The 13,431-nt window shown below is 49.8% G+C and overlaps 5 protein-coding genes across 5 annotated transcripts; 3 read left to right on the top strand and 2 right to left on the bottom strand.

Annotated features, from left to right (window-relative positions):
- Positions 1-606: 606 nt before the first annotated feature.
- Positions 607-2,090, top strand: Triagg1_7066 (CAZyme family GH76; the record flags this gene model as incomplete). Its single annotated transcript, XM_062901760.1, has 3 exons — positions 607-679; positions 746-850; positions 934-2,090. The coding sequence occupies 3 exons, from the start codon at positions 607-609 to the stop codon at positions 2,088-2,090; spliced, it is 1,335 nt and encodes a 444-aa protein (XP_062753888.1).
- Positions 2,091-3,010: 920 nt separating this feature from the next.
- Triagg1_7065 (uncharacterized protein) lies at positions 3,011-5,053 on the top strand (the record flags this gene model as incomplete). The annotated part of the gene is made up of 6 exons (XM_062901759.1): positions 3,011-3,109; positions 3,169-3,427; positions 3,492-4,068; positions 4,124-4,385; positions 4,458-4,783; positions 4,855-5,053. The coding sequence occupies 6 exons, from the start codon at positions 3,011-3,013 to the stop codon at positions 5,051-5,053; spliced, it is 1,722 nt and encodes a 573-aa protein (XP_062753887.1).
- Positions 5,054-5,693: 640 nt separating this feature from the next.
- On the bottom strand, positions 5,694-8,105 carry Triagg1_7064 (uncharacterized protein; the record flags this gene model as incomplete). Its single annotated transcript, XM_062901758.1, has 8 exons — positions 5,694-6,284; positions 6,334-6,388; positions 6,444-6,708; positions 6,772-6,940; positions 7,002-7,119; positions 7,190-7,328; positions 7,385-7,464; positions 7,516-8,105. The coding sequence occupies 8 exons, from the start codon at positions 8,103-8,105 to the stop codon at positions 5,694-5,696; spliced, it is 2,007 nt and encodes a 668-aa protein (XP_062753886.1).
- A 1,130-nt stretch (positions 8,106-9,235) lies between these two features.
- On the top strand, positions 9,236-11,431 carry Triagg1_7063 (uncharacterized protein; the record flags this gene model as incomplete). Its single annotated transcript, XM_062901757.1, has 3 exons — positions 9,236-9,435; positions 9,495-10,902; positions 10,964-11,431. The coding sequence occupies 3 exons, from the start codon at positions 9,236-9,238 to the stop codon at positions 11,429-11,431; spliced, it is 2,076 nt and encodes a 691-aa protein (XP_062753885.1).
- A 1,012-nt stretch (positions 11,432-12,443) lies between these two features.
- On the bottom strand, positions 12,444-12,864 carry Triagg1_7062 (uncharacterized protein; the record flags this gene model as incomplete). The annotated part of the gene is made up of 3 exons (XM_062901756.1): positions 12,444-12,493; positions 12,594-12,799; positions 12,848-12,864. The coding sequence occupies 3 exons, from the start codon at positions 12,862-12,864 to the stop codon at positions 12,444-12,446; spliced, it is 273 nt and encodes a 90-aa protein (XP_062753884.1).
- Positions 12,865-13,431: the final 567 nt, after the last annotated feature.

Below are 13,431 nucleotides of genomic sequence, written 5' to 3'. Positions count from 1 at the left end.
CAATAAACTCCCCCCCTTGTTATGGTTAACAAATCCGGGGAAAACAATGAAATTTGGATTTGAATCTGGGTTAAAAGGAATATAGACGAGTGCGAAGGATTTCTCTTTCGGCTTCTGTAGCCGGTGTTGGCGTCGTGGGACTTGAACTTGACTCAAGCGGGAATGGCGCTGGATCCTCTTTTTGACTCGGAGGATTTTTCTTCTCTTTTCGTTTCTCCAGACTTGGGATTTGATGCTAAAATGAGCGGGTTGTTGAGGGCATTTTGATTTTGGGCGAAGCTGACAAAGTGCTGTCATGCCGTTTTGAGCCAGCGGAGCCAGCCAGGGGAAGCGGCGTTGATTGTACGAGTAGCGTTATAAGATGAGCTGGTTTGGTCCACTGACTCTTCTAGGGTTTTTTTTCTTGTTTTTGCTTATTCTTCGTTGGCCACGACTCGACAAAGCAGCTTGTCCTTCGTTATTCTGTGCCGGCAATCTTTCGTTTTCTGCTGGCTGTCTTTTTTTTTTTATTAAAATCGTCCTTTCGTTTTTGTCTTGTCACTCGCTATAAGTTGAACGTGGTGAAACCGACCGTCAGAGTCATTTGATACAAATAACGCCGTAAACATGAAGTCTGCTTTGGCTCTTGCGTTTCTTGGTGCCTCTGCTGGCGCCATCAAGGTCGACTTTACTAGTGATGGTGCGATGGCTTCTTAGTCTTGGATGCTCCTGTGATTCTCTTCGTGATTGCTGATATGGCAGACAGCCTCGATCAAGGATGGCGCGAGCACCATTGCGTATGGGCTCGTCAAGTATTACAATGGCAACGAGACAGGCCAGATTCCGGGCAATCTCCCCCAGCCATACTTCTGTCCGGCTTCCCCTCCCTCTTGATTCATCCGTCTGGGTGAAGAGTATGGAGAGAATAAAACAAAAAAAACTGACTTGAAGCAGGGTGGGAAACGGGCGCCTTGTTCACGGCCTTGATCGACTACTGGGCCAAGACGGGCGACGACTCGTACAACTCGTTGACAACTCAGGGCCTGCTGCACCAGGTCGGCGACAACAACAACTTTTTGCCGGCGAACCAGACCAAGACCGAGGGCAACGATGACCAGGGCGTCTGGGCTTTGGCCGCCATTGCCGCGGCCGAGAGCGGGTTCCCGAGCCCGTCCAAGGACGAGCCTCAGTGGCTGGATCTCGCCGTGAACGTCTTCGATGACCTTGTGCAGCGATGGGACACCAAGACCTGCGACGGCGGTCTTCGGTGGCAAATCTTCACCTTCAACGCCGGCTACGACTTCAAGAACTCGGCTTCCAACGGCGTCTTCTTCGACCTCGCCGCCAGGCTGTTCCTGCAGACCAAGAACACCACCTACTCGGACTGGGCCACCAAGATCTTCAGCTGGGAGCAGGACGCCGGCCTCATCACCGATTCGTACCAGGTCTTGGAGGGCGTCAACACCGACAACTGCAAGAACGTCGACAAGACCCAGAGCAGCCTGAGCGCCAGTCTCTTCCTGCACGGAAGCGCCGCGCTGTACAACGCCACGACGTCCACCGACTGGAAGACGCGCGTCGACGGCCTGCTCAAGGGCGTGCAGGGCACGTTTGTCAGCAACGGCGTCTTGGCCGAGGTTGCGTGCGAGGCTCTGAAGACGTGCAGCACCGATCTGCAGGCTTTCAAGGGCTTCCTTGTTCGGTCGCTCGGGGAGACGGCGCTGCTGGCTCCTTACACCGGCGAGGCCATCCAGCCGCTGCTCCTGACCAACGCAAAGGCCGCGGCCAAGGCCTGCTCGGGATCGCCGGCCAAGGGCTTTGCCGGCCAGGCGGGAACTGCGTGCGGATTCTCGTGGGCTGGGAGCAACAGCAACAGCACCTTTGACGGGCTGACTGGAGTTGGCGAGCAGATGAATGCCCTCTCTGCTGTTGTCTCGACCTTGACGCTGAATGCAAAGGGCCAGACCAACGGAACGAGCCCTGGCAAGCCTAGCGGAACTTCGCCTTCGGGCCCGGCTGCTACGACGCCTAAGAGCGCTGGGAGCAGGCTTGTTGCGGATGGCATGGCGGCTTTGGTTGTTTTGGGTGGAATTGTGTATGGACTGTTGTAAGTTTCTTGGTGAAGATGAGGATGAGGTGTAACGGCTTGGATGTGAGGAGGTGGGATGATGGATGGAAGTCGGTTTATATTCTATATATACATGCACCATGTATTTAGGCACCATGATTTCTTGGTTCTTTTCAGAGATTGACGTGTTTGATGAAGATTTATGAATAATGTCTTCTTAAAGAGCGGATGCTTGGGATATTCGAAGCTTGCTTCTCTCTAATCCACGGCTAGTGTATTTTTGACAGCAAAAGCAGGAGGTGATATTCGACAACTGATTGGTGCTGAAGCATACGCAAATTACATGACAGTAATGGCCTTTCCATATAAATTCGACGTCCTGTATACGGATAGTTCACTTGCGAGCTCATCTGAATCGAGGCAAATTCACTGGTGTATGCAGTCTTCACATACATATAGTTGTCATTGAATAGACTCATTGGCATCAGCAATGTCAATTCCTTTCACTTGAACAGCTTAGAGCAACTCTAAAGCCTTTTTGCTCTGTTTGAAAGCTTGCGTCAACATGTGGATACCGAACTTGAGTGAATGGGCTCGGGGGAAATATTCCGTGCCAACTTGAGCAAACAGAGGCAGATGGCCCAAGTGAATCAAGAGAGCTCGGCTGCCTCTGTTTGCCAGGTGGGTAGGCATTTACCTTTCTCTCTTTTCAATCTCTTATCTCTCACCTCTCTCTCTTCTTCACCTCTCTCACCTCTTCATCTTTCTCTTCTTCACCTCTCTCTCCTCCTCATCTTTCTCTTCTTCACAGCGCTCATCTTTCCACCTCACGTCTCCCTGAAGGTCACTGGTGCTCAGCACCAGTATCAGGGTCATTATCCTCTTCTCTTGAGTTGATTTGGCGCATCGAGGATATACAGTCATCTGAGTCCCGACTTGACCAGGTCTGAAATCGGGGTAAACATGGCAACTCCACAGTTCGTGTGCGCAAACTGGAGCGCCGACAACAATGACTGCAAGAAATTCGGTAACTACACTTGCAAAGGCTGCCATCTCGTCGTGGTAAGTAAACCATTCACTGGACTGGTATAAACCCCTTCTGAGCTAACATTTGATTCTAGTACTGCGGTTCGGAATGCCAAAAATCCCACTGGGCTCTTCACAAGACAGATTGCCAATCGCCCCTGGGCAATGAAACCTGGCGCCCCAACTGGGTTCTGGAGAACCGAAAACCGACATTCATGGCGGATTTCACAAACTCGTTGCTCTCGTTTAGCCGAAATAAGTGCCTTTGGGGAAACATTCCCGCCATCGACGTGCTTCAGCTTCAGTCAAACGAAGGTGTTGATTATGGAAACCCGATGAAGCTTTTATTTGCCGGTATGTCCTCAACCCCATCTTATCATCATGAGCCGCCAAACTGACCGATGCTACTATGGTGCAGCTTCTGGAGATCTTCGGAATGTAGTCAAAACCATTGCTCAGGTTCCTGGTGGCTATACTAAGCCCATCGAAGTTACCATCAACGATCACGATCTTGATGTGGTGGCACGCAACGCCATTATACTTCTTATCACCCTCGTGTCCGACAACATGGACGAGGCAGTCGACTGCATGATTCATGTCTGGTACTCGGCTTTGATTCGAAAGTCCGATCTTGACATGATTCAGCAAAAGGTCCGGCCCCTTGTCGAGAATATTTGTGAAAAGATCAAGGATAAAAATCCTGATAGCATCTTGGGGAAGACCTGGAAATTCGGAAACCGTTCCCTGAGACTTGTGCTACGAAAGTCGCTATGGGATCGCCTTTTGGCCTACATGACCGTTCCACAAGGCCTAACGGCCGAACGGGCGAGCCGTATCCGCACGGCTGTTACCCTTGACGAATCCAGGAAAGACTATTTGGATATGCATCTGCTTTTTCAGTCTCCTTACCGCCGAGTTGCGAAGCATCGGTTTCGGGCAGACGGACTCCTTTTGCCCTTTGGGGCTCCGCGCCATGAGTTCCAGGAGCCAAACCCGTGAGTAATAGACGTCACCAACTAGATTGCTGAGCATACATCTAATGAGCAATAGGACGCTGTTCCATGTTCCCGATTCTTGGCCGATGGCCGACTGTGCTGATCCTCTCCAAGGATGGTCTTTGAAGGACGTCGAAGACTGCTCTAGCGGGCCTGCGACTGCTGATATCTACGGCAAACTCTTCAATCACATTCGTACAATGCTTCGAGCCTTCTTAATCCGTGTTTCAGACTCGCAAATATCTCTTCAGTTGTTCTGTGTGGAGTTTGAAGAGCTCCCTACTCTTCTTGAGCACAGCTCCTTTAACCGAATCGAGGTAAAAGAAGCGCTCGAAGCTCCGCCATGTCCAGACTTTTTCGGTATTTGAATACTAATTGGCTTTATCTAGGTCTCCAATATGTCAGACAATGTCTTTGCTGGAGTTCATCACACAGCCTACATGATGGGATCCTTGCTCCAGGCCCCTCTCACCAACCCGCATGCCACTCTCATCACTCTGTTCAGGAACGCCATTGGAGAGACCATGACTATGCAGGACCGAATGATGGATATGTACACATACCGCCCGGAGACGAAGCTCATTGGTCAGTACTTCAAGCACATAGGAGTAAAGCCCGGCTATGATCCCACGGCTGGGCCCAAGGTTGATCCCAAGGCGATCATGTGGACTTATGCTCAGGCGAATCTTGCAGCCTATGACCCCATTTTCGATCGGTGAGCACAGCCTTGACAAATTGGTCCTTGTCATGACACCCATATAGTTTCACCTCTAACATGTCCCTTAGATTTATGAAACACTGTAGGTTCTGGCAGGTGGGCCAGCTCTTTGGAGTGGTGGTGAAAGATAAGCACACCGTGATCGAGAAATGGCCTTTCAGATTGAAGCTCCAATATGGCCAGGCCGGAGCCCTGGAGGAACTCGTCCGGCTCACTGACGAGGTTGTCTTTGCAAAGGAGCGCTACGTGGAGTGGCGCAGACGTTAGATGAGAGTCGGGATGGATCGACAGAGAATATGTGTCGCGAGTGGTCCATGTGGCTTCTATCCAAAGTACTCGCTCTCAATGGTCAGTTATCTACAACTGAATGGATATATGGATTTGAGTGGACAAAAAAGGGGTTTGGGTGACGATTTACTAGGAGTTCAGGGGTTTCGCAGTTCGGACATCTCGGCACATGGATAAGCATGGCTCTGCTAGTACTGCATGGCTGCAGCAAGAATTCAGGAGATTAATACTACTGGATAGGTAGATTACAATACGATGCTCTATTCTGGAATAATATCCCTTTGAAGTACCAAATGAAGTGAGCCTGTCTACGTGTACGTATCGTCGACTGACGAACTTGCCACCCTCAAGGAGAATATTTTCGATACTGAGTGATGAAATGAGGACTTCTGTAAACTCCCATCAGATTATTGACTTTTGACTACCTAATATCCTATTCTATTTTGTATAGATCGGTCCGTCACATTCAGCCGTATAGAACACCATCTATGGCACGGCAGCGACTCCATCAATCCAAAATGAGGATTAGATCACAAATTGTATTTTATCGACTCGGTTGAACGGTAACGGTACCCCTCCGGCAAATTGCCGTTTATCAAGCAAAAGTACTGAATGACTCTTATTTAGTGCTGCGTACACTGTGTTCTGCCGTGAATGTCGCAGGCTCCGGACTCAACAAGGCCCCGAAAACCAGAGTGTTGCCACCAACGTCCTTCAAAGTGACTGTCGAAGCTCCTCCATCAGACTCTTGCCACTCATGATTGGGTTTGAGTATGACCGTAAACTCTGCCTCGTATTTCTTGCTTGTCTTCTTCGGAGTCAGACTCCATTGGGTGGGCAGATCGATTGAGACGGGAAGAGCTTTCGGGAATCCGACAACGTCGTCAATACGGTCTTTCCCATTCTCAAAGTATCCGGGAATCTTGACCTTGACCCTGTCAATTATTTTGGGTTTATCGGTATTGAGCGTCACTGTCCATTTTGGCTTCTTCCCGGAGAGACTCGAAAGTATACTCTTTGTTGGCGCGTATGAGCTCGAGATGCGCAGTGTCAGAGGCTCTGGAGCAGCAGCTAGCTTTCTCTCGTGGGCTTTTCGAAGGTCTTGGTCATAGACAGCTAATCCTCTAACAAAGTCAACATACTCGTATCTTGGCTCCATTCTCTCCAATACCCCTAACAGAAATGGGAAGAGAGCCTCGACGTTGTTTTGCTACAAGATAATTAGCCAACGCAATTTCCCACTCTGATTCTACTCTTACCTTGATGACTTTCCAGTTCTTTGATGCTAGTAATGTGTTTTGCCATGCCTGGACACTGGATCCCGGATGTTAGTGATTGCATGATAACACAGAGAAAGTGAAGGACATACTCCTCTGTAAGGGTCTCATCACCGCCATCAATGACAAGGGAATTGACGTCAATCATAACGTTCCCATAGTCACCATCGCCACTGGTAGAGCCCCAGCCACGCTCTCCTCCAGCCTTGAGAGAACCAATAGTTAACGGCACATCCAGGCTTGCCTTGATGGCACTTTTCTCTTCAGAACTTTGGTTCACAGCCTGGCTGTGCCTGTAGACTTTTTGGATGGCATAGCGTCTGCCTCCTAACGCAACTCGCTTCGTAAAAACGGTGCCTGCAAGAAAAATCTTCGATTAGGCACGCCCCTTTCTGCAGGTGGAAACTCCAAGACACATACCGAATCTATCATGAAAACTGTTCAGTACCGAGGAAAATGCTTCTCGGTCTGCAGATGTAGGTGGGGGTATTAGTCCGGCATATTCATTGATCGAATCCTTGATGAAGTCCACAAAGTTTTGGGTTGGTACGAGTGAAGAGCTTGCCAAATCGACAACAGCAAGAGGGAGCTACAAGTCCCAATTTTGTTAGTGACTGCATGATAGAAGACATGTGAAAGCGCATATATACCTCATGGAAAAGATAGAAAGATTTGACATCGCCAGAGTGCTCAATTGACGCCTTGTCTCCTGTGCTCCGCGTAAAGCTACCTCTTACACCAGTCTTTCCGACGGGCGTAGTGGCTTGGCTACCAACATATCAGTACATGTATTCATGAGGTCCTTTTCTCAGCGATAGTACAAAACGCCAATACTTACAGTGTCGTCTTGATTGCACTTGTGTCAAAAGCTGCTTTGATGAAACTCTCCTCTGTAGAATCTTGAAACTGCACAGCCTCCCGTCCAGAAGCATTTGAAGTGTTCCACTTTGGCATCGTCTCAGGCTTCAATGTGAACACTGTTATGGTCATCAGCATTGCGGTTCAGCTGTAACGTTAGCAGAGCGCCACATACATTGCTCAGTCGCACGAGTGATGTCGATGTCGCCGTTTCTCTTCTGGGGAACCCAACCGTTCAATGCACCTGTACGTTGCCTGAAACTGTTAGCCTATTGTGTGTATCCAATGGCAGAAGCGGCCGCGTACAATATTTCCTGCCAATCGTTTGATGATAGATGATCTCGCTCGTCGGGATAGGAACTCCCTGTATCTGGCTTCTGCTGTCCAACTATAGTATTGACTGGCTTCTGCTGCTCGGCCGTGGTCAAAATTGGTTCCTGTTGCTTAGCGATGATTTCATCAGGCTTTTGTTGCACAGCCGTGGCCGTATCTAGCCGCTGTTGCTCAGTGATGCTTTGGCCTTGCTGTTGTGGCTCAATGATGCTCGTATCCAGCTGTTGTTGCTCAACTATGCCCTTTTCTAGCTCTGGTTGCTTGGTAGTGCTTGTAACTGGCTCTTGTTGTCCAACAATGCCTGTAGCTGCTATCTGCTGTCCAACAATACTGGTGTCCGGTTCCTGTTGCCCAATTATGCCTGTAGCTGGTTCTTGTTGCCGAGCAATATTCGTATCTGACTCCTGCTGCTCAGTCGAAGCTGGAACTGGTTCTTGTTGCTCGACCGTGCTGTTATCTGGTTCTTGTTGTCCATCTCTGCTCGTAGCTGGCTCTTGCTGCCCGCCCCTGCTCTTCTCCTGCTTCTGCTTCCTGTTCCTATTCTTTGACTTCTTGCCCGCCATGGTGTTTTGTTTCAAGTGGGGATCTCGACAGCTTGAAGAATCAGAGTGGTAGCTAAGCTTTGGCATTGTTCTAAGATTATATATCTAGCAGTGTTTAAGATTTTAATTTAGTTTCAAAGTCTGAATTCCTGACGTCAGATTGGTCTCCCCCCTCTTCGCTGCTCTTGGCTGCATTCCAACAGCCCAGGCTTGAACCTTGGTGGTAGCCGAGAAGGATTGCAAATCCGGTAAGACAAACGGTGGCGCCTCTGGGAATATTCTTCCCCCTTGGCTTCATGCAAACGGGCCAGGCTGAAACCTTAATCGTAGCTGAGTTGGACTACCGCAAATGTCAAACAATATTTCTAAAAATGAGACAGAAAGGGAGCCGGTGACAACAAGCAGCGGCCAACTGTTGTTGTATAGTTCTACGGAGTACATCTTAGTTGATTGCATTTCGGACTCGATATGATGGGGACAGCTCAATCTACATGCACACGCAGCTTGTATATATTCATAATAGCAGTACTTTGTTATGTTTACAAGGGTAAAAAGAAGGGATCGACAAAATTGCAAAAGTCGCAAAGCCTTGTCGCAGATGAAATCTGCAAAAAAAGGATCGTCTCCGATACTGGGAATCGAACCCAGGGCTGCTCGGAGCTTCAATCGAAGATTGAGAGCGAGCGATGTTAGCCACTACACCATATCGGACTTGTTCTCTTGGATGTCTGCTCGTGCCGTATTTGCAATTATAGTGCTCAGCCCCGCATCTAGAACTCGCCGAAAGAGCCGCAAGCAGCCCCCTAGCATGGCAGACATCAAGCACTAACAACTGAAGCCTGGCCCCTTGCATGCTCGCTGCACTTGGAAGGTTCCCCGCTCTCCGCGGGGCAGCTCAGCGCTACGACATCACTTGGCCTTGTAGCTCGTGATGCTCCATCAGATGACGGTTCTGCCTTGTCGCATGCCCTGTCGAGTTCGAGCCTTGCACTGACAGAACGTTAAATCGATAAGAACCTTCGGCAGCCTCGCATCCACGGATTTATACTTTTGTCAAATAAACCTTGTACATCGACTCGTTCGGCCAACTTCTCCAAAACCAACACCAACACCAAAGCTCATTCGGCATACTGCGAGACGCAACCGCTACCATGGACGAACCGCTTCAGTTCGTGCCGTTCACATCCGAGATAGAGCTGCCGTTTTACTCGGCGCTCTTCTCATCCAAGCTAGACTATGACAAGCTCGACGACTCTGCGCGCGGGATTTTGGGCGTGTACGAGCCGCGGGATGTTGACCCAGACGCAAGCTCCAAGCTGCAGATTCTCGGAAGCGCCTTGACAAACACAGAGTGCGTTCCTGACATCGAAACGAACCAACAGGAACATTATGAGCTGACGTGCGATACAGTCCCCCTCTAGGAAAAGCAAGAGCCGAAGGCATCATCAAAAATGTCAATACCATCGAAGATTTCAGGAAGACCGACAAAGCCGCCATGTTGAAGCTGGCGGGCAGGCAGATCTGGGACTCTATCAAAGACGGCAGCATTTACTCCGTTCCTTCGCTCCTATCCTCGTTCATAATTCTATCATACGCCGACCTCAAGAAGTACAGATTTATATACTGGTGCGCGTTTCCTGCGCTGCACTCAGACGCGCAGTGGAAGCGCTCTGGCCCCATCCAGCGCCTCAACTCGGACGAGACCACAGCCCTTATGGATCGCGTCGGCACATGGAGATATATTGTGGATAAGCGTGAGCATGGATTCTTTTTGGCCAAGAAGATATGGGGGGAGAAGCCCAAGGATTTGAACGAACATGACCCGGCACTCAAGATTCCATACAGATGGGAGGTTGCCTCACTGCGAAGTTTTGAAGATGGTTTCTTCGATGGTGTTGCGGAGGAGGATCGATTTGTCGCATTTTTGGATCCATCAACTTTCTCAGAAGGCCCATCATGGCCGCTGCGCAACCTCCTGATTCTGATTCGCCACCGATTCCGCTTGTCCAAGATTAATATCCTGTGCTTCAGAGACGAATGGTCTAGAAGGCATGAAGCCAAAAGCATCATTATACCCATCACGATGGACCCCGTTGAGGACATGGAGATCAAGGAGATGCCCAAAGTTACAGGTTGGGAGCGAGCAAAGAACGGCAAACTTCAAGCACAGCTGGCAAACTTGGGCGAGTACATGGACCCATCCCGGCTGGCTGATTCTTCAGTCGACCTGAATCTCAAGTTGATGAAGTGGCGACTGGCCCCGGATCTAAACCTCGATGTAATCAAAAACACCAAATGCCTGCTGTTGGGTGCCGGGACGCTGGGAGGCTACGTCTCACGAAACTTACTGGGCTGGGGTGTGAGGAAAATCACATTTGTTGACTATGGCAGCGTGTCCTTTTCGAACCCAGTCCGCCAGCCGCTCTTTGAGTACGAAGACTGTCTCAATGGTGGGAAACCAAAGGCTATTCAAGCCGCCGAAATGTTGAAGAGGATATATCCGGGAGTAGATGCTGAGGGCCACTCCTTATCCGTACCGATGCTCGGTCACGCTCTCACTGATGAGGCTAGAGTAAAGGCCGACTACGACAAGCTCGAAGCCTTGATTGATGCCCACGATGTCGTCTTCTTGCTGATGGACACTCGCGAATCCCGTTGGCTGCCAACAGTGATGGGAAAAGCAAGCGGCAAAATTGTCATGAATGCTGCCCTTGGATTTGATTCATATGTGGTTATGCGGCACGGCGCTGAAGGGAAGCAAGAGAGCCAAGACTCCCTTGGATGCTACTTTTGTAGTGATGTCGTCGCCCCGGCCGATGTAAGTTTCCCCAAAATTTCCCAGTTCCCTGTCCCGTTTCTAACAGTATTTGTGCGTGCAGTCCATGAAGGACCAAACGCTTGACCAGCAGTGTACCGTGACTCGCCCCGGAGTTGCGGCCATTGCCTCTGCACTCTTGGTTGAGCTTTTGACAAGCCTCCTGCAGCATCCGCTGAAGAACAGCGCCCCGGCACCCCAACCAAGGCCGGGCGTTACGCTCGAAAGGGACCCCCCCGATCACCCGCTTGGCCTTGTGCCGCATCAGATCCGTGGCTATGTATCTACCTTTCAGAACCTTGTCCTTCGCGGGCAATCATACGACAGCTGCAGCGCATGCAGCCCCAAGATCTTGGACGCCTTCCGTAACGACGGCTGGGGATTTGTCAAGAAGGCTCTCCAAGAAAAGAATTACGTCGCCGAGCTTTCTGGCCTCGCAGAACTCCAGCGCAAGGCTGCGGAACTGGAGGCCCAGTTGGACTGGGACGAGGAGGAGGAGGGGGTTGAAGAGGGCGATGGAGAATTGCTCTAAACCCGTCGTGTGTCCCTTTCTATCTTTCTTTTTCACTCGTTTACACGGTACATTTGCATGCTCGGGATTAAATTCGGCCACATGGCAAAGGATTGGGGATTATTTTAGAATTGGCGCTCTTGTTTGTTTCTTGTTTCCACGTCTTGTGTTGGCTAGGGATGTGTTCAAACATATGTACATTGCCCTTTGTTGGTGGTGAGGGCTATTGTTGTATATGAGGCAGGATTGAATATTACTCTCATGCTTTATAGTTGACCTGCCGGTGATGAAGCTGTAGCAACCCTAGGTATTCTTTCTTCTAGGAAGCTTTTGCGGCGACGAGATGTTGCAATGGGTGTATAATTGTAAACATGAAGAATCGCATCACCAATGAGCGGTTCCGTGGTCTAGTTGGTTATGACATTTCGTTAACAGTTTCGTTGACACCACCGAAAAGGTCCCCGGTTCGAGCCCGGGCGGAATCACCATATTTTTTTTGGGGTTCCTCACTATTGTTCCTCACTATTTCCTCCTCTATTTTCATCTTTGTCTTTTGGAATTATATGAACTCTTTTTTTTGTTTGTAGTCTGTCAAATCAATCGTTCGAATTGGATCGGTAAACCGCAAGTTAAGACCGCTCGCTTGTCATAAAACGCACGCATGCATCACGGAAATGAGATCAAAACTCGTTTTGAGACTGAATCAAGGTAGGTATTTGTGATTAGAGGAAGTCGGGTATCAATTCATTAACAATAGCCAAACCTGACGCCCCTTTCAAACAGGGTGCATCTGCCTCCAGCCAACAAGAAGAAAAAACAAAAGAAAAGCCATCAAGGAAGGCCCACTGTCATTGTGGCGTCTATGACCGGCCAAGTGGTGAGCCGGCGACCGCAAACTTCACTCCTCCACTGACGCATCCATTCTAAAGCGAGAAATTGCCGGTCAAACGTGGAACAATTGGCTGTACGCACAGCATGATGCTGTGCGACATTGACGCTTTGATTCCGGCGGATACGGGAGCGGAAGGCGGGCTTAGTATTTCAATATGATGTACAGAGCGTGGATGATGCCAGGGATGTAACCTGAGGTGAATCAAAGTCAGTCAGGCGCCCGGGAAGATGAAATCACAGTGACGTGAGGGCTGAATTGGCGGTGAGTGTGTTTTAACAGTTTTTGACGTACCCAGGATTGTGAGGAGGATGTTGATCAAGAGGTCTGCACCGCAGCCTCGCTCGAGGAAGACACCGATGGGTGGCAAAAGGATGGCAAGAAGAATCTTGCAGATATCGCTGAAGGAGAGGATATGATTAGCATTGTCCAGTGATTGGGCCTCGATATCATCCCAGCTCTCATTGATCGCGTGCCGTCCAAGGGAAGCGGGATGAGAGCTGCGGGGAAGATGACGGAAGCCACGGGACCTCAAGCTCGAAGCTTACCTGGCGGTGAAAGGCATGTTGATTGGTTTCGCGTAAGGCTCAAAGGGCTCAGCGTGTTTTTGATAGATATCGAGTAAAGTGCTAATGAGTCGCTCCAAGGGCGCAATGGATTGTGTTTTGTGGTAAAAGGTGGTGGTGGAGGAAGAGATGAGAAAAAGCTGTGTGAGACACAAAAGGGAGAAGAAAGAGGCCGAGGAAGGTTTTCTGCGAAAGCTTGTACTATTTATTGCCCGTGGCTGTCATCTTGGCCCTTCCCAGACATTCCGGGCCAAGAAAGAAAGGAAGCCGGCTTCCATGTTGCGTCATCGACCGGTCAAGCCACACATCATAGGGGGGGAGGGAAACAAGAAGCCATTTGATGCCATTTCGGGACAAGAAAACAGCAAGCCAGTGACGAGAAATTGGGCGGCTTAGGGCAGCGGTATCATGCAGGGGCTAACGGGCTGCTGCAACAAGGCACAAGCAACAAAGGCGATTGTTTGGCCCCCCGGTTCGTGTCGCGCAGGGGGGGAAAAAACACCAATGAAGCAATATGCCATCATGACTTTTTTTTTACGACATGAGATTGAAATCAAGCTACGTCA

The sequence above is a fragment of the Trichoderma aggressivum genome, assembly GCF_033847375.1.
Source record: "Trichoderma aggressivum f. europaeum strain CBS 100526 chromosome Unknown scaffold_030, whole genome shotgun sequence".
Lineage (NCBI taxonomy): Eukaryota > Fungi > Ascomycota > Sordariomycetes > Hypocreales > Hypocreaceae > Trichoderma > Trichoderma aggressivum.
The sequence above is the reverse complement of the archived record's forward strand: the minus strand, read 5'-3'. Positions and strand labels throughout refer to the sequence as shown.